The sequence below is a fragment of the Hemiscyllium ocellatum genome, chromosome 9 (assembly GCF_020745735.1).
Source record: "Hemiscyllium ocellatum isolate sHemOce1 chromosome 9, sHemOce1.pat.X.cur, whole genome shotgun sequence".
In the NCBI taxonomy this organism is placed as follows: Eukaryota; Metazoa; Chordata; class Chondrichthyes; order Orectolobiformes; family Hemiscylliidae; genus Hemiscyllium; species Hemiscyllium ocellatum.
Genome location: NC_083409.1, coordinates 40,793,804 through 40,816,541, shown reverse-complemented (window position 1 = coordinate 40,816,541; position 22,738 = coordinate 40,793,804). Strand labels below are relative to the sequence as shown.

Below are 22,738 nucleotides of genomic sequence, written 5' to 3'. Positions count from 1 at the left end.
GGCAAAGATATAAAAGAGACCCAAGGAACAACTTTTTCACACACAGAGGGTGGTACGTGTATGGAAGGAGCTGCTAGAGGAAGTGGTGGAGGCTGGTAATATTGCAACATTTAAAAGGCATCTGCATGGGTATATGAAAAGGAGGGATTTGGAGGGATATTGGCCTGTGCTGGCAGGTGGGACTAGGCTGGGTTGGGATATCTGGTCAGCATGGACGGGTTGGACCAAAGGATCTATTTCCGTTCTATACATTCTATGACACCATGATGTTCCTGAGTTAGGTCCATCTAGTTAAAGGTAGATTGTTACATCTGCTTTCAGTTAAGTAAAATGTTCTACTGGTATCACATAGGCAACTGGCAGGTTTATGATTTGCCGTGGGGATGTTCTGTGTAATTCAAGCTATATACAATGAATAAAATGAAAAGAGAATTTAATACTCAATGTCAGATCTAAGAGGCTCTGAAACAGATATTACACAGAAAAATAAACAGAGCCAAATGACCTTTGGCTCGGCGGTCTTTGTAGAAAGCATTAATTGCATCTCAACTGATCAGGCCAGGTTCTCATTGAAAGCTGACCTGACATTCAGGGCAGAAACAGACCAGTTAAGAAGCTGGACAGTTAAAATGGTTGCACACTCAGACTAGACTTCATGACCCTTATGATGAAATATTTTCTTTCCTAAAGGACATTAGTGAGCCAGATGGGTTTTTACAACAATTAAGAGTAGTTAAATGGTCACCATTATGCTGGGCCTTTATTCCAGCAATTGTTTTTAATGAAATTCAAATTTTACCATCTGCTATGGTGGGATTCAAACGCATAACTTCAAAACTTTAGCCATAGGTTCTGAATTACTTGTACAGTGACATTACCACTATATCGCAGTCTTCCTGAAGGAAACCCTGTATGAAGGCAATCTGAGAAATGTTTATTCAGAGGATGTTTTATGAATAACCATTCCCTTTACACAATGTTCGTTCAATAAATGCACGCTGAAAAAATTGAGGATTGGCTTTGTAAATATAAAAGAAATCCTGGGAAACAAAAAAGATTTGAGGTAAATTGTTTTGATAGAAGTCATTAATTGTCAGATTGTTTTACAAAAAGTGCTGTTCCAAGAAATAATTTTGACCTCAAAAGAGATTTATGGTGTTGCAAGAATATGAAAATCAATTTTTGCTTTTTTTGGTAATTAAACATGTTGAGCGAATATAAAAGGATGATTGTATTTTAACACAAAGTACATAAGTATTTTATTTAAGGAAAAATGAATTGTTAATATCAAGCAACTAGGGTTAAAAGGGAAATGAGTGCAGGTGCTAATTGATTGACTAATTGTCTGGAGATATGTACACATGTATAGGGGAATAGCTGGGACTGGGAAAAGGAGAACTGTAACACTGCAAGTTTGTAAAATTTTCTGTTGAGGTGAAGTGATGTCTCTCTGTTGCTAATTCAAGCTTGGATCTTGTTAACATAGATTTTCTATAAAATGTTAAAGTTTTTCATCTCAGATGGATGCAACAAAAACCATATAATATGATATCAAAAAAGAGCAGAACCATTATCCACACTACATTAGCAACAACTGTCCCTCAATCACCAAGACAATAAATAAATTATCTAGTCATTATCACATTGCTTGTTGTGGGAATTTTCTATGTTAGCCCATTTCTTATATTATAGCAGTGACCACACAAAATATTCCATTGCCGTTCAGCGATTTGAGACGTGCAATGGTTGAAAAAGGCACTATATAATTGCAAGTCTCCAGAAGGTCTGGGTTTGTTTGCCTCCCCAGATACTTGTCACATGGTGTCTCAACAGGTTGAGTAAAAAATCTATAATTGTAAGTCATTCCTTTTGTACCTGAAAATGTTTGTATTCAATAGTTGCATTAAGTTGTGAATGATTTCATGTGCAATATATTATGTTTTTCATAAAAAAGGAATCATTAAAAATGCGCAGTACCATAACAAAACCAAAAAAAAATACTTTGAAAACTGGTGTAAATTTACATGGGCAAATCAATTGTAAATATTTGCCCCATGCTATTACAGATATGGTTATAAAATAAAGGTGAGTGGGAATTAAATCAGGCTTCTTTTGCATGCTGATTTCAACATTTTCTATTTCAATAGATTAAAAAGAAAAGTATTACCTCTAAACAGATTGCATTTCAAACACATACTAAGCTGTCAGAACCTTAAGCAAAGCAAGTATCCTGATCATTCCTGGATGTCTCACAGTTAAGACAAAATGTCAAACTCATTTGCAGTGAGTATATCAAATTCCAAAAACAATATTCTAATACAAAACATTTCTATACTATACTGCAAGAATTCACCCCATGAACTTCACGATTCTACATATGGCAAGCTCACTCTTTTAGCCAATTACTATCCTCGTTCCAAAGACACTGGGATTCATGTCCGATGCTTGCCGAGCATTTTTATATTATTTCGTACCAACCATTTAACTGTTCGTTGAAGATATTTTGAACGTCCTTGTACCTTTGGGTTTGAATTTCAAAGGCGTCGTAATTAATAAAAACGAAGACTCAACTTGAAAACAATTCTAACGCGCGTCAAGTCCGCAGGTCTGTGGCTCTCACATACTAAACGGTCCAAATTTCTGATCTCCACGGCTAGCGTGCAGTGGGAGGGCAGTAGCTAGTTACATTGAAAAGGTAGGGAGCGGTTGCTGAGGCTCCTTTATCATAACAAAAGTTTCAAGGCTCAAGTACCACTATTAGCGTCTATAATGAATGGTGTATCATATTTTAGGGCGCCTGTGTAAAAGACGACAGGGAATGTGAATATCTTTCAGCCCCTCAGTCACTCGAGGCCTGCCTTATCCCAGTCAGCAGCGAATGAATCACGACAACTCCTTTCGGTTATCTGCTCCTGGGTGGGGGTACTTTAAATCCCGGGTAAGCGAAACCAAATATTAACCAGTGACACCGGTAAACAAAAGTGAGATTACCTCCATGCTGCGTTCCCTACCGTTGGGATGTGTCGGATAACGGCATACACTCAACGGAAGGTGTTACCCCCCCCCCCCCTTAACCTCTGTCTGTACACCACTCTCTCACCCTCACTCCCACAGCCGCCCGTTACCACAGCAACATCCGGGCTTCCACTCGCGCTGACGTCACTGCCAACCAATCAGATCCTCCGGCCGCAGCGCCACCACTGGCCGAAGCGAGAACTGACCTCATCTTCCTCTCTACATCCCTGGCCCCAAAGGGAACAACTCTCAGTGGCCAGAGGGGGGGAAAAAAAGACCATTGCCCACCTCCGCCTTATATTTCTTATCCTTCCAACCAGAAGGACTTTATTTTCTTCTCGACTATCCCAGTCCTGGATTCCAAAAGAATCTAGCAACCTCAGCAGCCCTGCGAGTCCCTCAGTCATGACCAACCAAAGACAGTAATTTACAGGTCCAGGATGGGTTTGGAAGTACTGGAGGTATGTTTATGGCTCACAAACGAAACCAGGAATATCTGGAAAAGCTCAGTAGATCTGACAACATCTGTGGAGAGAACTCCAAATTAACCTTTCAGGTCCAATGACACTTCCTCAGACTCTGGCTACCTGCCTTTCTCTTACCGTATTGGCTACGTCCCACTCATCTTGTAGGGGGAGCAGGTGACAATCACCGATAACCATGATGCTTCCACAACTGTTAGGCTCACCTGAGAGATCAAGGTATGAAAAGCTTCCCTGACTCCAAAACAATATTGATAGTTAATTTACTGTTAACAGTACTTTAAACATTTTAGATTAATTGGAAATTTTTGTCATTTTCTTAATTGTTCTCTTAAACTAATGTTCACACTTATTTTTGTTTGACTTCCAACAACCATGACCATCTTTCTGTACAGCTCTCAAGGCCTTAATTGCCTATGCACTGTCTATAACTTATCTCAGATTTTCTAGCATAGTTTTGTACCATATTCAGTTAAATGCTACCTCCTTATTCTCACCACTCATATGACATTAACCCCTTATTTTCAGTGTCCGGGTCAGACCTATGTTGATTTCTGGAGCCAAGTGATTCTGATACAATCAAACTAATATTGACAAGGAAGTTGTCAATGATTTGTCATTACGTTCTAGGAGAATAGTTACCTTTTTCATTATTGAGGCTGTTTGAGCTATACTGATTCTTAGAATCATAGACTGATACTACCCAGAAGGAACCATTCAGGCAATTGTGGCAGTGTTGATTCTTTTGTGGATATATCCAAATATAATTAGACTTGTTTTCCTTTTACGAATAAGAAATGCAAGGAATTTTCAATACTGTTGAGTGACTGTGTCATTCCTGCACTGGAATATCTTGGCTGAAGTGCTGGCTTTGACATTTGCAGATTTTATTACAATAACCAAATATTGTCAATCTATAGCCTCCACTTTGTCAAATATACACATTTGGTTCTTAATCTTATATGGTGTGAACCACATAGGCTGAATATTTGCATCTGTGATGGTATATATATATATATGTAATTGCAAGTCTGCATAGTGATGCAGGGTCTTTTCCATGTAAGAACAAATCCTATCCCTAAATGTTGCAAGTCTACATTTTTTCTTTTATAATGCCAACTCTGAAAAGTGAAAATTCTTCTGTTCTGCCGAATGATAAATCTGAAAACATCATTCTTCAATTCTGTCTCTGAATCAATCAGTCACTACTCTATGACATCAGCTGCTTTAAACTGGCTTCTCTGCTTTAGCATAGCCCATAATGCAATGGAATAAAAACAATATACTGTGAATGTTGAAAATCTGAAACAAATACAGAGAATGCTGGAGAGACTCAGTTCTGAAGAAGAGTCATCAAACGTGAAACGTAAATTCTGCCTTCTCTCTTCACAGCTGCCAGACCTGCTGACTTCTTCTAGCTGTGCTGGTTTCAGTGCACTGGAGCTGCCTCTCTCTCCTGGTGTCAAAATTAAACATTTAAAAGCCACCATAATCTATTTTCAAGATGGTTAGGCATCAATTTAGCTAAGTAAGATACCGTGCTAATTAACTGACAGTTAGAACAATTGGTGAACTCTGAAGCAAGGTAACTGCAATAATCCTTTTAATTCACACTACTTTTCTTCTGTTAACACAAACATGTTTTATGATAAACCTTTATATGCAAAAAAGATTGTCACCTCTAAGAGAATTTAAACCTTATCATGTCTTGCTATCCAGATATCTGTAATGTTACATCCAAATTTATATCCTATGTCCTCAACCCCTCTTTATCCCCATTGAATTAGTACATATATAATTATTTATTATTACCATGTTAGATATTCTCTGCTGTTCCTCTTCTTGTAGTAAATAGTCTCATGTTCAAATTTTTCTTGTCAATTTGCAGATTAGCTTGTGATGAGCCTGGAAGAATAGCACCTCATATTGCTGATAGAACCTGCTGACCGGTCTTTGCATGATGTCAGCTTCTTCTTTAAGTCTAACCACTGCTGTAATTCATTGATTAAGTGATGATCATATTTCCCCTGTAATACTTAACTACAGTAATGATATAAAAATAGACACACCATATTCCATCACAAAACTCCATCAGTTTAAATTGTCAGTGACTCTCGCTGAGTTCAAATTAATAGGATGATTACAGCAGCCAAATGTCTGAGCAGTAACTATAATGCAAAGTTATCTTTGTTTTCAAGAGTTGGCTTAGAGGTTCTCATCAAAAATCTGGTCTAAGGCAATGAAACCAGCTGTTCTGTGAATGCAGCTCCTTGAGCTCCATATTTAGCTCATTAATGACATTTTTAAAAAAGTATTACATCAAGGTTCTCCCTCTGGTGACTGCCTGAAAACCCAAAATGTGACAGAGGAAGTTAATAAATAGTAATTCTGAGGAAGTGTCACTGGATTTGAAAAGTAAGCCTGCTTTCTCTTCATAGATGTTCCCATGCCTGCTGAGTTTTTCACAAATATCGGGGTTGTTCTCAGAGAGTAGAAACCAGCAAAGAGCAACATAACAATGTCTTTATCAACAGAAGAGGTATCCAAAGATGTCCAAAAGATACCCAAGTTCATAATATTTTTCCTTTGGTTCACTGGAAGGATGTTGTGAAACTTTAAAGGTTCAGAAAAAAGTTACAAGGATGTTGCCAAGGTTGGAATGTTTGTGCAATCGGGGAGGCTGAATAGACAAGGGCTACTTTCCCTGGAGTGTTAGAGGCTGAGGGGGTGACCTTATAAAAGTTTATAAAATAATGAGGGACATGGATAGGGTGAATAGATGAGCTGTTTTCCCTGGGGTGGGGGAATCCAAACTAGAGGGCATTAGTTTAAGGTGAGGGGAGAAAGATTTCAAAGGGACCTAAGAGGCAACGTTTTTGCAAAGAGGGTGGTGCATGTATGGAATGAGCTGCCAGAGGAAGTGGTGGAGGCTGGTACAATTACAACATTTAAAAGGCATCTGGATCAGTATATGAACAGGAAAGGTTAGAGCAATATGGGCAAAATGCTGGCAAATGGAATTAGATTAATTTAAGATATCTGGTCAGCATGGATGATTTGAACTGAAGGGTCTATTTCCATGCTGTACGACTCTATGACTTCCATATTGAAAATATCCACCAACTGAAACTGGACTCCTCAGATATAGGTACTTCTCTTATAACACCATAGTTTGGTTGCCGTGAGATCTTGCTTTATGAGGAAATTGTGCAATAAACTATTGGGGCCGGAATCATGTTATAGCCAATACAGCTATGGAAAGTTTGTACTTTGCAAATATCAGTCCAAATCAGGCAATCGTTTTATAGCTAACTGGTGTTGTAGAAATATGTGCTTTGGGGGATTGCCTGTACTTTCTCCCTATCACCTGTCCAACTGATAACAAAATAGAACACAGTGTTCAAAGAAAATTAAATACACTTTGTCTTTGGTAATGTCCAGGTTGTTTTGCAGTCATGCCTAGGAGGGAAGTGTTTCATTCAATCTCGGAGAGTTGACAATGATAGGATGAAGTCAAATAGTTACCTGATGAAGTAGCAGCGCTCTGAAAGCTAGTGCTGCCAAGTAAACCTGATTAGATTAGATTAGACTTACAGTGTGGAAACAGGCCCTTCGGCCCAACAAGTCCACACCGACCCGCCGAAGCGCAACCCACCCATACCCCTACCCCTACATTTACCCCTTACCTAACACTACGGGCAATTTAGCTTGGCCAATTCACCTGACCTGCACATCTTTGTGACTGTGGGAGGAAACCGGAGTACCCGGAGGAAACCCACGCAGACACGGGGAGAACGTGCAAACTCCACACAGTCAGTCGCCTGAGTCGGGAATTGAACCCGGGTCTACAGGCGCTGTGAGGCAGCAGTGCTAACCACTGTGCCACCGTGCCGCCCTGTTGGACTATAACCTGGTGTTGTGTGATTTTTAACTTTGTCCAACCCTTTGTCCAAATCCCACACCTCCACATCAATGATAGGGTGAGATAGGATGCTACGAGATCACCAGCATCCCTGCTGTCAATCTCCTCCTGCCGTGGTCCAGTTTGCTGTCGGTTGTCGTGGAAACCAGCGGCGCGCTTGCGCGAACGATGGGTAGGCGTGGCCGAGGCGGGTCGGGGTTGAGGTTGGGGGGGGGGGTGTGCCGGGGGCGCGGGGTGTGCCGGGAAGGCTGTGTTGGCCTCCTGTCCTCCCGGAGTTTTACCAGCCCCCGTGCGAGTCGCAGGCGCACGCTGCAGAAATGGCGGGCAGTGCCGGGGAATGGTGCCTGATGGAGAGTGATCCCGGAGTGTTCACAGAGCTAATCAAGGGTTTCGGTACGGCCGTAAACACTCCTGTGCTCTCCGCGTGGTTTAGGTGTAGCGGCCCGATAGGGATGGAGCTGGAGGGCGAGTGGCCAAGATGACACAGAGAGAGGGAGAGGGAGCTGCTGCCTCTGGCCTGCTCGCTGCAGCCTGGAGCTGAGTGCAGGTCCACTCATGCTGTCTTCAAGGAGCAGGAAGCATTACTTGAGCATAACTGCACCACCGTACTGATTTTGTTTTTCTTCCCTCCCTCCCGGGCAGTTGTTGTTTCCTTTCGGTCATTTGTTTGGCTTTCGTTGCCGTTGTTGCCCGCACCGGAGCATGTCAAGTTAGGCCCAATCTTTGAGCTTCCCCTGCAGTGAGCCTGCGAGGGAGTTGATAGTTTTGTTTGCGGTGCAACAGAGTTTGAGTGTTGCCAGCGCTCAAGCTCGCGACACGATTTCAAGGCCGCAAAAGGTGAGGCGAAGTTTGAAAGGTATTACGTCTCGTTTGTAATAACTTTGCTTGCTTTGCCCTAACCAGCCCACTCATGCCCCAGATTGGGTTCCGTCAGGGCCGCTCAACTCCTGACCTCACTGTAGCCTTGGTTCAAACAAGGACAAAAGAGCGGAATCCCAGAGGTGAGATGAAATACCTACTGCAGTAGGTATCAAGGCTGCATTTAACTGACTATGGTGTTGAGGAGCCTGAACAAAACTGGAGTAAATGGGAACACTCCCCTTGTTGCCGTCATACGGAGCACAAAGTGTTACTTAGTTGGTGTCTCAGTTCTATAACATCTGTACAGGAGTTTGTCAGGCTAATGTCCTAGATCCAACTGTCTTAAGCATCTTCATTGATAACCTTCCTTCCATCAAAAGGTCAAAGTAGGGAATCTGATGAGTCACACTGAAGCAGGCTATGTTCAAATGCAAGAAGACCTGGACAACATCCAGATTTGGACTGAAAGTGACATGTTACACACAAATGTGAAAATAGAATTAACTTTCTTACTGTCTGTTACCATCACTGCATCCCCACTTCCAATAGCTTGGGAGTCACCATTGACCAGAAAATGAACTGGATAATAGTGGACCAGAGATTAGGATTACTGCAGTGAGTGCCTCACCTCTTGGTTCCCCAAAGCTTGTCCACATTTAATCAGAAGTGCAATGGAATACCCTTGGAGAGTTCTAACAACACTCAAAAAGTTTGAAACCATCCAGGACGTTGTGGCCCACTTGATTGGTACCACACCTTCAAACATCTACCACTACAGACGCTCTGTTGAAAGAGTAAAACTATCAACTTGATTTTGTTCTTGATCCATCTGGGGTATCCTCTCTCTCTCCAATAGTGTAATGTTTGCATTTGTCAATATAGCTTTTTTTCCTTCTCTATCCTTTCTGAATGATTTGTATCCTTGAATATTTAATACCCAGTACTGCTGTTTTTTTGAGTCAAGTTTCTGTCATTGTTCAAGCACATTTCTATGACTCGGTGTCTCACTGTTCTTTCATTAGATCAAAATTGTTGAACTCCCTCCCTAAGTACACTGATGGTTCAAAAAAATCTGAATGCCAGATTCTCAAGGGCAATTAGAAATGTGTAATAAATGCTGGTTTTGCTGTCAGTACCAGTGAGAAGGTTGTATGAAGCAAATTTTTTTTTCATTTTCATACTGTTCATTAGAAGATATTTATTAATGACTTGGGGTCGGTTAGCTCAGTTGACTCAGCGGTCCAGAATAAGACCAACAGCATTGTATTGATTTCTGTTCTGACTGGGATAGACTTGGGACCTAGGTACTTTTCCTACCCTGAGAATAATGAAAGAAGATGGCAAGCCACCACTGACAAAAACTGCCAAAAGAAGCAAGTTGGGTTGAAACTGACAAAGAATCAAAGATCTAGGGCAGAGTACTCAGATAGAATGTATTGCTTAATTGTGTAATTGATGCAATGAACATGATGGCCTTAAATGTCAAATGGACTGCGTTCACAGAGGCATGACATACAAACCTCCAGATAGAGGAGATAAAATACAGAGAGCAAATGTTCGCCTCATCATGATGGCTATGTATAGACTCTTGGTGCGCAAACCATCAAATCGCGTAACATGCTGAGGTTCTACTGGTCCTGAATATCGTGAACAATGGGTTTGTCCACATTGAGATGGAATGCTCCAAATAGTTCTCTTGGAAATATTTATACAAAACAATACCTTTTAACTACAGCTTTCCTAAGTAGTGGTTAATGTGTAACATCCTAGAGACCCTGTAATAAAAGGAAAGGACTGATCCTGTCAGTTGGTTCCCATTAGAATGCTACATTACAAATAAGCCCCAAGATGCAGCTTAACTAGTAGTGAGAAATGTCTTTCCAGTCATAATCTTCCTACGTGCCCAGAGTCATACTCTTTCTCGCACTGCTGTTGATGTGTCTGTGATGGGAGAAGAGACTGTTGGGGTACCTCCTTTTGAACTGTGCCTTTGTAAAGAGGTTCTTGAGAGATTAAATAGTTCATTTGAGGTTCATCATTCACAGCTCTATGATGTAGGATTCTGTGTGCTGGGCAGCTCTCGGATGCACATCAAACCAACATAACCAACTTGAACACAACCTGTTCAAGGTCCATCAACTCAATGAATGACATTTTATACAAAGAGTTGTCCTTGACCCAGTGTTACAGACAGAGATACATTCCAAGGTCCAGGACTGTGTGCTAACTTGTGCACTAAAATTTGAGGCAGCTGCCCCAAGCATGATAGAGTAGTACTACCATGGGCAGCACGGTGGCACAGTGGTTAGCACTGTTGCCTCGCAGCACCAGAAATCTGGGTTCAATTCCCACCTCACACATTGACTGTGTGGAGTTTGCACATTCTCCCCGTGTCTGTGTGGGTTTCCTCCCACAGTCCAAAAATATGCAAATTAGGTGAATTGGCCATGCTAAATTGCCTGTAGCGTTAGTTGAAGGGATAATTGTAGGGAAATGGGTCGGTGTGGACTTGTTGGGCCGAAGGGCCTGTTTCCACACTTAAAAAAAAACACCGCATGCAGCTTTTTTGGCGAAAAAAAACATGAGGGAGAAACCAAAGGATCCCAAGCTTTCCACGTTTTCCGTGCCTTTACAAAGGAAAGGATAATATTTACATACTTTAAAATATGCTGAGAAGTGACAAATTATCGTGAAATGTTTGTCATTTGTAACACTGAGCTTTGCCTTACTGGTTTTCCAAAACATATCATCATTCCATAACTTTGTTTCTGTACACGGATATTTTATTTACACTAAAATCTGCAGTTCCAAATAAATAAGGAACCGTTACAAGGTTAGAGATTATGTATGCATTCAGCTTGTGTCATGTTTACTATCTCAGACCTTTTGCCACAGTCCATTTTAACTTATTGATCTATAACTTGAGAGTTGGCCATCATGCAATGAGAGTTTTTCCCATCATGCAATGTTAAATATTCCCCACACTACCACAGGCATCCGCCCTCCCAAGATGATCTAATTAAAACAATTAGTTGGCGCTGCATAAGACAAATCTTAGAAATATGCAAGAAATTGGACTAGTATTTAACAGCACTGCTGTTGTTTTTCAGGGTGCAAAGGTGTTCAGGTAGAAGAAATATGGAGCCTAGAACCAGAACACTTTGACAAGTTAAAGTAAGTAACCAGGCCTAAGTAAAACACAGCTTGAAAAACTGTTATTTTTGTTTCAGTTCTATTTTATCTAGACATACAATAAAGAAATCAGCACGTTGGTTAAGGGAAGACCACTATGGTAAACAGCTATTGGATAGCAACAGACTTCAAGAGGATTTGGACAGAGTGGGGTTAATGCAGACAGGTGAAGATGCTGTATGACACAAGTGCACGTTGATATGCTTTGATAGGAAGAATGAGGAGAAGCAAGAAATATTCAGAAGTACAATTTTAATAGGAGTTAAGAAACTGATTTGAGGGTGAATATGCACTCATTTTTATCTAGGACAAGTTGAGAAGGTTCATTAAAGAAGACTTTATTAAAAGGAATAGACTTCACGAGCCAAGGAGCTATGTTAACACTGTATGACACACCAGGTATATCCCAGCCGAAGTTTTGTGTCCGATCTGGCAACTACTTTATAGGAGAGATGCCAAAATCTTGGAAAGGGTATGGGTAAGATTGAACTAGAGTGGGTGAGGAATTTTAGGCACGTAGAAAAACAAAGAAGTTGGGTTTGTTCTTTTTAGAGTACAAAAGATTAAGGAGTGGTTTAATCAAGGTCTTCAAAATCATGAAGTGTTTTGACAGGGTAAATGAGGAGCAACTGTTTGAAGCAGCAAAAGCATCAGTATGGGGAAGTGGTGGGAGAAAGGGATGAGTTGGCTAGCTTTTACAAAGACAAAGCTGAATAACCAACTTCAGAGGGTATCACTATATTACAAGCTATAGGAATAAAACCTTTTGCTGTACTTGTCAGTGTGGATATTCTGATATTTTGTTTGTCGTTCCACAAGAATAATTTTTCCAACTCCTCAATTACTAGGCATTGAAGGTTTTAATAATTTTTGTTTAAAATGTACATATGTATGTATGAGTGTGAAACTGAACAATTTGGTAATGGATTATCCTGGGAATATGAATAAGGTAATCTTATTAGATTTCTCTTAGACTTTCCTATTTCTAATGTCTCATTTGGCATTCGTCAGATTCCTCAATGCTGTGTTGTTGTTTTTTGGGGCTTTCATAGTAGTTGAAATGAAAAAAAACGTGGTTTTATTTGGAGAGCTTTGCTGTTTCTAGAGATTAGTTATGGAGTTTCTAAAATATAATGCATTATACGTTGGAAAATGGTTTGCAAAATTTTTGTCAAGCCTCTTGGCTATGCTGTTATTTGTTGTATCATGTTTGTTCTCCATACTGGGGTGGCTCAGTGGTTAGTACTGCTGCCTCACAGCGCCATGGACCCAGGTTCGATTGCAACCTCGGGCGACTATGTATGTGGAGTTTGCACGTTCTCCCAGTGTCCGCATAGGTTTCCTCCCACAATCCAAAGATGTGTAGGTTAGGTGAATTGCCCATTGTATTCAGGGATGAGTAGGTTAGATGCATTAGTCAGGGGTAAATGTAAGTAATAGGATAGCGGAATGGATCTGGGTGGGTCTGTGTGGACTTCTTGGGCAGTTGGCCTGTTTTCACACTGTAAGGATTCTATGATTAATTGTAATTTTGCAAATGATAAAACCCCTTAATAACAGGCAATTTGTTATGCAGCAGGAACTGTTGATACAGTTCTTAATGTACTCTGTAACACGCATTATTTTGGGGCAGAAGTGATTTTTTTTTCAATTTTTGGATATGGAACAAAGCGACCTGTGGCAGACTTTGTTCCAGAGATGGATGTAGACCACAAATTTGTTGAGGTGAGCAAATAATGCCAAACAAATTTGACTGTGCCAACATGAATATCAATATTACTGAAATCCTGAGACCTTAAGAGTACATAGTTCCAAAAGTGCATTAAGTAGGTGGCAAATATACAGCATAAACGTATCCAAATCTACCAAGAAATCTTGAAGAAATGTCAAAGTGATTGGCAGTAGAAACATGATAGGAAGTTTTATATTTCAGGATGTATTTAAAAACTAGGTGAGCTGAAGAGAAGATGCTGTGCACTACATATAGTGGGAATATGCAATTAACCGATGTACATGATATAATCCCATTTCTGACTGTTTATGTGCTTAACTTCAATGTCCATTATTAATGTGAGCAAAATGATTGCATAAAATTCCTGTCCAATATAGAGATTTTTAATTTTTAAATATTTAAATATTATTTGAACCACGTCAAAAATTTTTTTTTGTTATATTATTGGTACTTCACTGACTAATCCCTGAATTTCACAATGCATCAATAGCAATACCAACTCATACAAAAGTAACCAATGTTGAAGGTAGCTGCGATAATATTAGGTGTCCATTATTAATTTAGTAAGATGCCCTTGAATGATTCTAATATGGTAATCTGATGTTTATATTCAGAGGACTGTGGTGAGCATTAAAAAAAACTCTACCTTTTGCTATGTGGTTAATGATTTGGTTGCATGAGCACATGCATTATGTGTGCATTTAGATCTTTCAGAAATGTTAAACAATTTTTCTCATGTCTAAAAACAAATTTATTCTGAATAAATCGCAGTAGAATGCCAAAAATAAGAAGAAGAGTTCAAGGTGCGTTGTTTCTGGCCAACAAATCAAAAGTGTATCAGTTTGTTCATCTGAGTGCTGCTTCAGCCCTTATTTCCAGTAGTTTTTAATACAGGTATTTGGTTTACAAATCGTGAACCCCAAAAGTCCTGATGTTTTGGTAGAAGTCCGATGATAAAATAGATTTCAGTCTAATTTGTATTTTGGCATAATAATTTTTATTCGGATGTAAAGTCCAAATGAACTGCAAACTGATGAAAGTGCAGGACTGCTCAAAACGTTAGATTGATGTTGAGCCATGGAGTTGGCATTCTTTGCTAAACCAGAAAGTTGTATTCCTGTTTTAATTTTTGAAATATTTGGTTAATACAGTCATTGAATCAGAGTTATAACTAGGTTTAATAAATCTGAAATAAATGAACATGTTTTTACAAGAGTACAAATTAGGTGCAGGCCCAAAGTATGTATCTGTTCAATCTTTCATAAGATCTTGGCTGATCTGACTACCCTATATTCTTGCTCACCCCTTTACTTATCAAAAATACATCCATCTCTGCCTTAAAAATATTCAAGGATCTTTTAAGGAAGAGTTCTAAGGACTCACGACCCTGTGTGAGAAAAGATAATCCTTCCTGTATCTGTCTAAAATGGGTGAACCCTTGTTCTAGATTCTCCCACATGAGGAAAGATCCTTTCCACATCCACGCTGTCAAGATCTCTTGGAGTCTTTTATGTTTCAATCAAGTCATTTGAACTCGCAACATGCAAGTCTAGCAATCCCACCTTCGCCATGAGCCAAGCAGTGGTTGGCACTGTAGCAGTTGCTGATCCTGGGCAGGACTTAGCCCATCATGAGTGAAAGTGTGCCCTGCCTGGGGAAGAGCAAGCCTTTGTGGGGAAAGGTAGAGTGGAGTGTCTGCAGATACATGGCTTAAGGGAGGACTGTAATGTTTAACTTTTAACTTTATTTCTTCATTTTTCTACTTTATGCTAAGAAGAACTGTAGTGTTGAACCTTTTAAATATATTTTTCTATTTCTATACCTAGGATTTTGTGCCTAGGTACTCTTATACCTAAAATGGTGTTGGGAATAGCGACATTGTACACTCTTCACTGTACTCTTGTACCCCTGTATTTGAGTACATGTGACAATAAAACCTAAATCTAAATCTTTCCTAATAAGACAACTTATCCACTTCAGGTATAAGTCTAGTAAATATTCTCTGAACTACTTCCACAGCATTTATATTCTTCCTTAAATAAGGCAACCTCTACTGTATACAGTACTCCAGATGTGGTCTGATCAGTGCCCTGTATAACTGAAGTGTATTCTCCATGCATGTATATTCAATCGAAATAAACTTTAACATTTACTAGCTTTCCTAATTACTTGCTAAACCTGCGTACTGACGTTTTGTGATTCATGTAGTGGGGTAGTTGGTTCCCTCTGCATCTCAGAGCTTTGCAACTCTTACCATTTAGTCAGTATGCTGTTTATACTTATTACCAAAATGGATAAGTTTCACATTTTCCCACATTACTCCATATTTGCCAGGTTTTTGCCTACTTAATCTATCTTTACAGCCTCCTTATGTCCTCTTCATGACTGACATTCCTGCCTGTCTCTGTCATTGGCAAGTTTAGTAAATATGCCTTCTTTGTCCAAGTAATTTTTTTTAAACTTCACTCATGGGATGTGCGCGTCACTGGCTGGTTATTGCCCATTCATAGTTGCCCTTCAGAAGGCTGTGGTGAATTGGTTTCGTAAACCGCTGTTGTTAGGGAGGAAGTTCCAAACATTGAGCCAATTGACACTGAAGGAACAGTGATGTATTTCCAAGTCAGGATGGTGACTGTGAGCTTGGAGTTAATAGTTTCCCATGTATCTGCTGTCCTTGTTCTATAGATGGAAATGGTCTTGTGTTTGAAAGGTGCTGTTGAATGAGCTTTGGTGAATGTCTGCAGTACATCTTGTAGGCGATGCACGCAGCTGCTATGAACTTGGATGGTGGAGTGAGTGGATGTTTGTAGGTGTGGTGCCAATCAAGTGGGCTGCTTGTTCGTGTATGGTGTCAAGTTTCTTGAGTATTGATGGAGCTGTACTGATCCAGGCAGGTGGAAATTATTTCATCACACTCCTGACATTTAGGTGTTGGACAGGCTTTGGGGAATTATGAGGTGAATTACTAATTGCAGGATTCTTAGCCTCTGACCTGCTCTTGTAGTCATTGTATTTGTACGTTTCATTCATTTCAGTTTCTGGTCAGTGGTGACCTAAAGAATATTGGTAGTGGGAGTTTTAGTGATGGTAATGCCTTTGAACATCAAAGGATGATAGTTAAATTCTCTCTCGCTATAAAAATAGTAAAAGGTTGCGGCTTCAGAATTAATGTGGCACTCCACTGATTATATCTTGCTACACAAAGTAAACCATTTATGCCTTGTGCTTCCTGTTAACTAGCCAATCTTCTAACCATGGCACAATGTTGACCTGTACATCATGGGTTTTTATTTGACCTGTGACACTTCAGATTCCTTCTGGAAATCTGAATACTTTATCCACAGCACATGGTACTTCCTCAAAGGACTCTGACAAAATGCTGTTGGCACTGCCTGAATTATCTTGAATTTTTCTGAGTGCCCAGCTATAATGTCTTTAATAATAGCTTGTAACGAGTTTTTAAAAATCTTCCCTACGGCAGATGTTGAGCTGACTGGCCTATAGTTTCCTGCTTTTTGTCTCCCTCTATTAGGGAATAAAGGCATTACACTTGCGAGTTTCCAATTTAATGGAACCCTCCCTGAGTCGAGAGAATTTTGACAATTGACAACATTGAGTTCTCCAATTTCAAATAAGCTCCCTTCCCAGTCCCTCCCCCCTCCTTTCTACTCATCACAGACACCTACCGAATTTATTCCTCCCGTTGACCAACCAGAACGTACCCTCTGCCCGTCTTCACCTGTCCTTTCTTCACTCTGCCTAACCATTCCTTTTATTTGCAGCTCTGCCTACATCCACTCCCAGCCCTGAAGAAGGGTTACACCCGCAACAATGACTTCTCCACTTCCCGGTACTGCTTGGCTTGCTGTGTTCCTCCAGCTTCCTGCCTGTCTAAATTAAACCTTAAGCATCAATTATCTGGTATAAAGATGTTACAGCAATGTCCATCAGGACCTGAGATCTTGGCAGCCAGCATCTCCAACAGTTTGCTCAGTACCACTTCCGTGATGATTTATTGTAATTTTCTTCAGTTCCACCCTCCCTTTTGTTTCCTATTTACATAGAACATAGAAAAGTACAGCACAGAAAAGGCCCTTCGGCCCATGATGTTATGCCGAGTATTATTTCTAATCTAAAACGAAATGACCATATACACAGCCCTCAATTCACTCCTGTCCATGTGCATGTCCAGCAGTCACTTAAATGTCTCGAATGACTCTGTTTCCACCACCACTGCTGGCAACGTATTCCATGCATTCACAACTCTCTGCGTAAAGAACCTACCTCTGACGATTTCTCTATACCTTCCTCCTAACACCTTAAAATTGTGACCCTTTGTGGCAGTCAATCCTGCCCTGGGGAAAAGTCTCTGGCTATCGAATCTATTCATGCCCTTCATTTCCTAATCCTTTACTGACTGAAGAAACACGTTACCTAGCAATCCATGCGGATATGGGGAGAATATGCAAACTCGACACAAACAGTTGCCCGAAGTTGGAGTCGAACTCGGTCTCTGCCACTGAGAGGTAGCAGTGCTAACTACTGCGCCACTGCGTCACCTACGTTTCTAGGATATAACTTGTGTCCTCTCTAATAAAAATGATGTAAAATATCTGTTCAGTTTATCTACCATCTCCTTATTTTCCATCCAACAATTTACCACTTAAGCAGCTAGCTTTCAATGAATGATTATGATTCAATATATACGTTGATGGAACAGAAGTGCGTTTGGAATCTCGGTTGTAATAGGAAGGAAAGATTTTTTTGTTTGATTTGCCCGATGCTTAAAGATTTACAGAATTTGGAACTAAACACCTGCTCAGCCTGCTTGTGATATTTGTACAAATTCTTCAAACATGCTTCTAGAGCAAGGAACTTGCATTTTTCAAGTACAAGTCCTCAAGCACTTTCAGCCTAGTCGTGGTGCATTTGTGATAGTTTGCTATATCTCGTAGTGAACCCACATACTAACCATTTGGTCTGCTCAAAGTGATCGCATTAATGTTTTAATAGAGATGGGATGGGTGTATATTTTCTATTGGAGTATGCATTTCATGTAATGATTTACAAAATTATCATTTTGAAAACTTCAGTATTTGTCATTCTTTCTAGACCAGTTCATGGCCTCATCTTCCTATTCAAGTGGCAGCCAGGAGAAGAACCAGCAGGATCCATTGTCCAAGATTCAAGACTTGAGAAGATTTTCTTTGCTAAACAGGTAAGCTTAATGATTATATTTTATTAATTGGAAATGAAAGACAATTACAAAACAGCTGGGTAAAAGCTATTATTTTATTGCTAAAGCAGTCAGTAAGAATTCTTTTTGCAATCTCATTTTCAATTACCTGGAATAAACGTGCCTCAGTACGGACTAGGGAAGCTGGAAAAAAACTATCCAAGAAAAACTGAAAGGAAAACCAATTTACAAAATGAAGCATATAATTTAGACTGACCTCACTAATCTCAACAACAGCTTGATTTTGTCTTTAACTTAATAAAGTAATCTAGGACATTTTATTGCTGGGTTATAAAGTAATATTTGGCATTTGGAGGTAGTTTTTGAAGGGAATCATCAAGACCAAAAGGAAGATGGAAAATTCTAGGGAGGGATTTCCTTTGCATTTGGCTTCGATAGCTAAAGATACCATGGAGCAATTTAAAATCTAGACTGAAAAGCCCGGTTGAGTGCTGATAATCTGGAGGACTGGATGAGACTAAAGATGTCATGGGATTTACAAACAAGGATGAGAATTTTAAAATCAAAGTTGTCCTTCGCAGAGTTAAAAGTAACCCCAGCACAGCTCATTAGCGTGGAGTATTGATCACAATTGTACATTGTGTTGGCTGATCTTCTGTCTTTTTTCTGATGATCAGATAATTACATGGCAATAATTTTTTGTCCCAGTTATTTTCTGGACATCAGAGAAAATGAGAGTTAGAAATGATGATTTAACACATGAAAAGTTGGATACATGGTTGTCACTATGCTTTAGCTGCCTGATTAGTCTCAATTATCACACATTCTGCTGACCTGTTCACTGTTGGCTGACAAGTCTATTTTAACAACACCTGAAGGTTATTATTTGTCCTGTTTGAACCCCTCCTCATAGAGTCATAGAGATGTACAGCACGAAAACAGACCCTTCGGTCTAACTCATCCATGCCAACCAGATATCCCAACCCAATCTAGTCCCACTTGCCAGCTCCTGGCCCATATCCCTCCAATGGGGATATACCCATCCAGCTGCCTTTTAAATGTTGCAATTGTACTAGACTCCATCACTTCCTCTGGTAGCCCATTCTACACATGCACCATCCTCTGCATGAAAAGGTTGCCCCTTATGTCCCTTTTCTTTCTTTCCATCTCACCTTAAACCTATATCCTCTAGTTCTGGACTCCCCAAGTGAAGAAGACCTTGTCTATCTACCCTATCCATGCCCCACATGATCTTATAAACCTCTATAAGGTCACCCCTCACCCTCCGACGCTCCAGGGAAAACAACCCTCGCCTATTCAACCTCTCCCTATAGCTCAAATCCTCCAAAGCTGGCAACATCTTTTTAAATCTTTTCTAAATCCTTTCGAGTTTCACACCATCCATCCGATAGGAAGGAGACCAGAATTACATACAATATTCCAAAAGTGGCCGAACCAATATCCTATATAGCTGCAAAATGACTTCCCAATTCCTGTACTCAGTATTTTGGCCAACAAAAGGAAGCATACCAAATACCATTCTTCACTATCCTATCCACCTGCAACTCCACTTTCAAGGAACTATGAACCTGCATTCCAAGGTCTCTTTGTTAAGCAACGTGCCCTAGGACCTTACCATTAAGTGTATAAGTCCTGCTAAGATTTGCTTTCCCAAAATGCAGCACCTCACATTTATCTAAATTAAACTCCATCTGCCAATCCTCAGCCCATTGGCTCATCTGAACAAGATCCCGTTGTAATCTGAGCTGCTGAAGGCTTCCTATTTTCTAGCCATTCCATTACTTGTGAACATCTGCCCCCAATCAGATTTTGAAAATTCTTGCCTAGTACTATAAAAATTGGACTTATTCCAATTTAGAACTTCAACTTTTAGATCTGGTCTATCCTTTTCCATCACTATTTTAAAACTAATAGAATTATGGTCGCTGACCACAAAGTGCTCCCCCACTGACACCTCAGTCACCTGCCCTGCCTTACTTCCCAAGAGTAGGTCAAGTTTTGCACCTTCTCTATTTGGTACATCCACATACTGAATCAGAAAATTGTCTTGTACATGCTTAGCAAATTCCTCTCCATCTAAACCTTTAAAAATATGGCAGTCCCAGTCTGTGTTTGGAAAGTTAAAATCCCCTACCATAATCACCCTATTATTCTTACAGATAGCTGAGATCTCCTTCCAAATTTGTTTCTCAATTTCCCTCTGACTATTAGGGGGTCTATAATACAATCCCAATAAGGTGATCATCCGTTTCTTATTTCTCAGTTCCACCCAACCGTCTCTTGAAAATTATATATTATTACTTCTATGAAAGTATGAACACTACTGTATTTTGCTATAGAATTAAAGCTTGAAATGTAGCTCTTTTGTAGTCATAAATAATTTAAGGTAATGTCTTCTGGATATTGCTGGAAACAAGGCACATTGCCAAAGGTTTTTCCTCTTGCAGTCATCAGAACAAACAGGAGAATACTAATTTCAAATGATTACAATAATTCATAATACAGGAGGAAAGGAATGCTAATCGGTTGGCACGTTAGCTGTAATTGGCTGAGCATTGCCGTGAAGAAGAAAATGAGAAGCCATCTTCGTGTTTGTCCTGATGCGTATTAGACCAAAAACACATCTTTCTCTTGCAGTGGTATTCGAGTTCTGTCGTATCAAGAGACTTTGTTATTGCTCTTGATTATTTTTTGTCTATTTTGTCGATATTGCACAGATTTAGTATAATTGGCATCTAATTAATAACACAGGTTTTGTGCTTGAGTTGAAATTACATGGTGGTAAAACCTTGCTGTAGTATTAAGTAGAATGTCCAAACTTTAGTGAGTTATGGAATCTTTCCTTTTGCCATTTTAAGTGAATGTTCACTTTAAGTTTTGAACAGTACCAAATTATTTAGTAAATTAAGATGTATATTTAACTTATGCATACAATCCTAATAAGTGAATCATGTATTTGAACTTCTGTCTTGTCTGCATAGGCATACTACTTACAAGAACTCAAGCATTAGGTTATTTGACTGTGGTATAATAGGTAATCCTGATTTTCTCCAGACGTATACTTCCCAGCAAACATCTTTAAGGTTATGAAAGAGCACAATAGGTAAACACAAAAGATGCTTTTACTTGCAGGCCAAACTTGATCTAGGGTTCGCAATGGTGTCTAACAACTGTAATAATGAATTCAGGAGAAATTTCTTGACCCAGAAAGTGGAATTAAATGTCACAGGGTGAGGGAATTATCATTGTCTTAAGAGGAAGCCAGACTGAGATTAAAAGTAAAATAACATGTTGATTTGTTTAAATGTAGAAGGGTAGAAATGAGCCTCATGTGGAGCATTAATGCTGCCCTAACCCTGTTACAGCCTATAACCTATTTATGTGCTTTGTGTACATCACAAGTCCCTTGATAATCAAGATGGTCAAATTTGGCTGACTTTGTTTTCTCTTCCTCTTCTCATCCTGAGTGTGCTGCTTTTACCAAGTGACTTTTTAAAAATGTAATCTTAATGCAAGTTTAGGTCAAATATCTCCCTTCTTTGACTGTTCTATTATTGCTTTTCCTCTTAAGGTTATAAATAACGCCTGTGCCACACAAGCCATTATTAGTGTGTTGCTGAATTGTATCCATCCAGATATAGAACTAGGAGAAACTCTTGGAGAATTTAAAGAATTTTCACAAAGCTTTGATGCTGCTGTAAGTATAACTGAACAGTTTCCTTATGTATAACCTATTTTTCTATGATAATATGCATTTTCTCTGTAGTTATATGTTCAATATTACCAAGCTTTAGATTTTTTTTTAAAAAGCTTTTTGTTTCTTTTAGGTGTGAAACTTTTGGTAAAGATAGTCTAAGTTGATATGTGGCAATTGACATGATACTGTTTTACTTTATTTTAAATGTAGCTTGCGTTGACTTGATAATAAGAGTCTTTAGTATTTTCAAATTGAGCTTGTCTGGGTCTTGAGATGAAATGGCCTCTTGGAGATCTTTAGGAAGTTATGTACGCATTTTGGAGCCAATGGCTGTCACTTTGCTGTTGTAGTTCCCAGTTAGCAACTTCCCTCCTTTGTTGAAACACCAGCTGAGTGCAGACCATACTTTCCCTACGAAGGGAGAAAGGATGATATGAATTGACTGTCACTTGAAGTATTCATTTATATTTTGTGACATTCAGTCCTGGCAGTGACATTGAAATCACAGTTCTACTGGCTTTAGCTGCAAAATTCTCTGTGGCACATGTTGACCTGAAAGGGGTGAGAGGAAGAAAACAATCTAAAATGTAATCAGTATTTTTTAAAAAGCTTAAAAACC

The 22,738-nt window shown here is 39.6% G+C and overlaps 2 protein-coding genes across 2 annotated transcripts in view; one reads left to right on the top strand and one right to left on the bottom strand.

Moving 5' to 3' along the window:
• Positions 1-3,083, bottom strand: part of ro60 (Ro60, Y RNA binding protein) — a 37,332-nt gene extending 34,249 nt beyond the window's left edge. The window contains exon 1 of the mRNA XM_060829708.1: positions 2,992-3,083. Within this exon, the coding sequence (XP_060685691.1) occupies positions 2,992-2,997 (6 nt within the window). The 5' untranslated portion in view covers positions 2,998-3,083. The remainder of the gene's footprint in view (positions 1-2,991) is intronic.
• A 4,572-nt stretch (positions 3,084-7,655) lies between these two features.
• The window catches only part of uchl5 (ubiquitin carboxyl-terminal hydrolase L5), a 38,728-nt gene continuing 23,645 nt past the window's right edge, over positions 7,656-22,738 (top strand). Inside the window, exons 1-4 of the mRNA XM_060829707.1 lie at positions 7,656-7,812; positions 11,391-11,454; positions 18,317-18,422; positions 21,994-22,119. Coding sequence (XP_060685690.1) covers positions 7,737-7,812; positions 11,391-11,454; positions 18,317-18,422; positions 21,994-22,119 — 372 coding nt within the window. The 5' untranslated portion in view covers positions 7,656-7,736. The remainder of the gene's footprint in view (positions 7,813-11,390; positions 11,455-18,316; positions 18,423-21,993; positions 22,120-22,738) is intronic.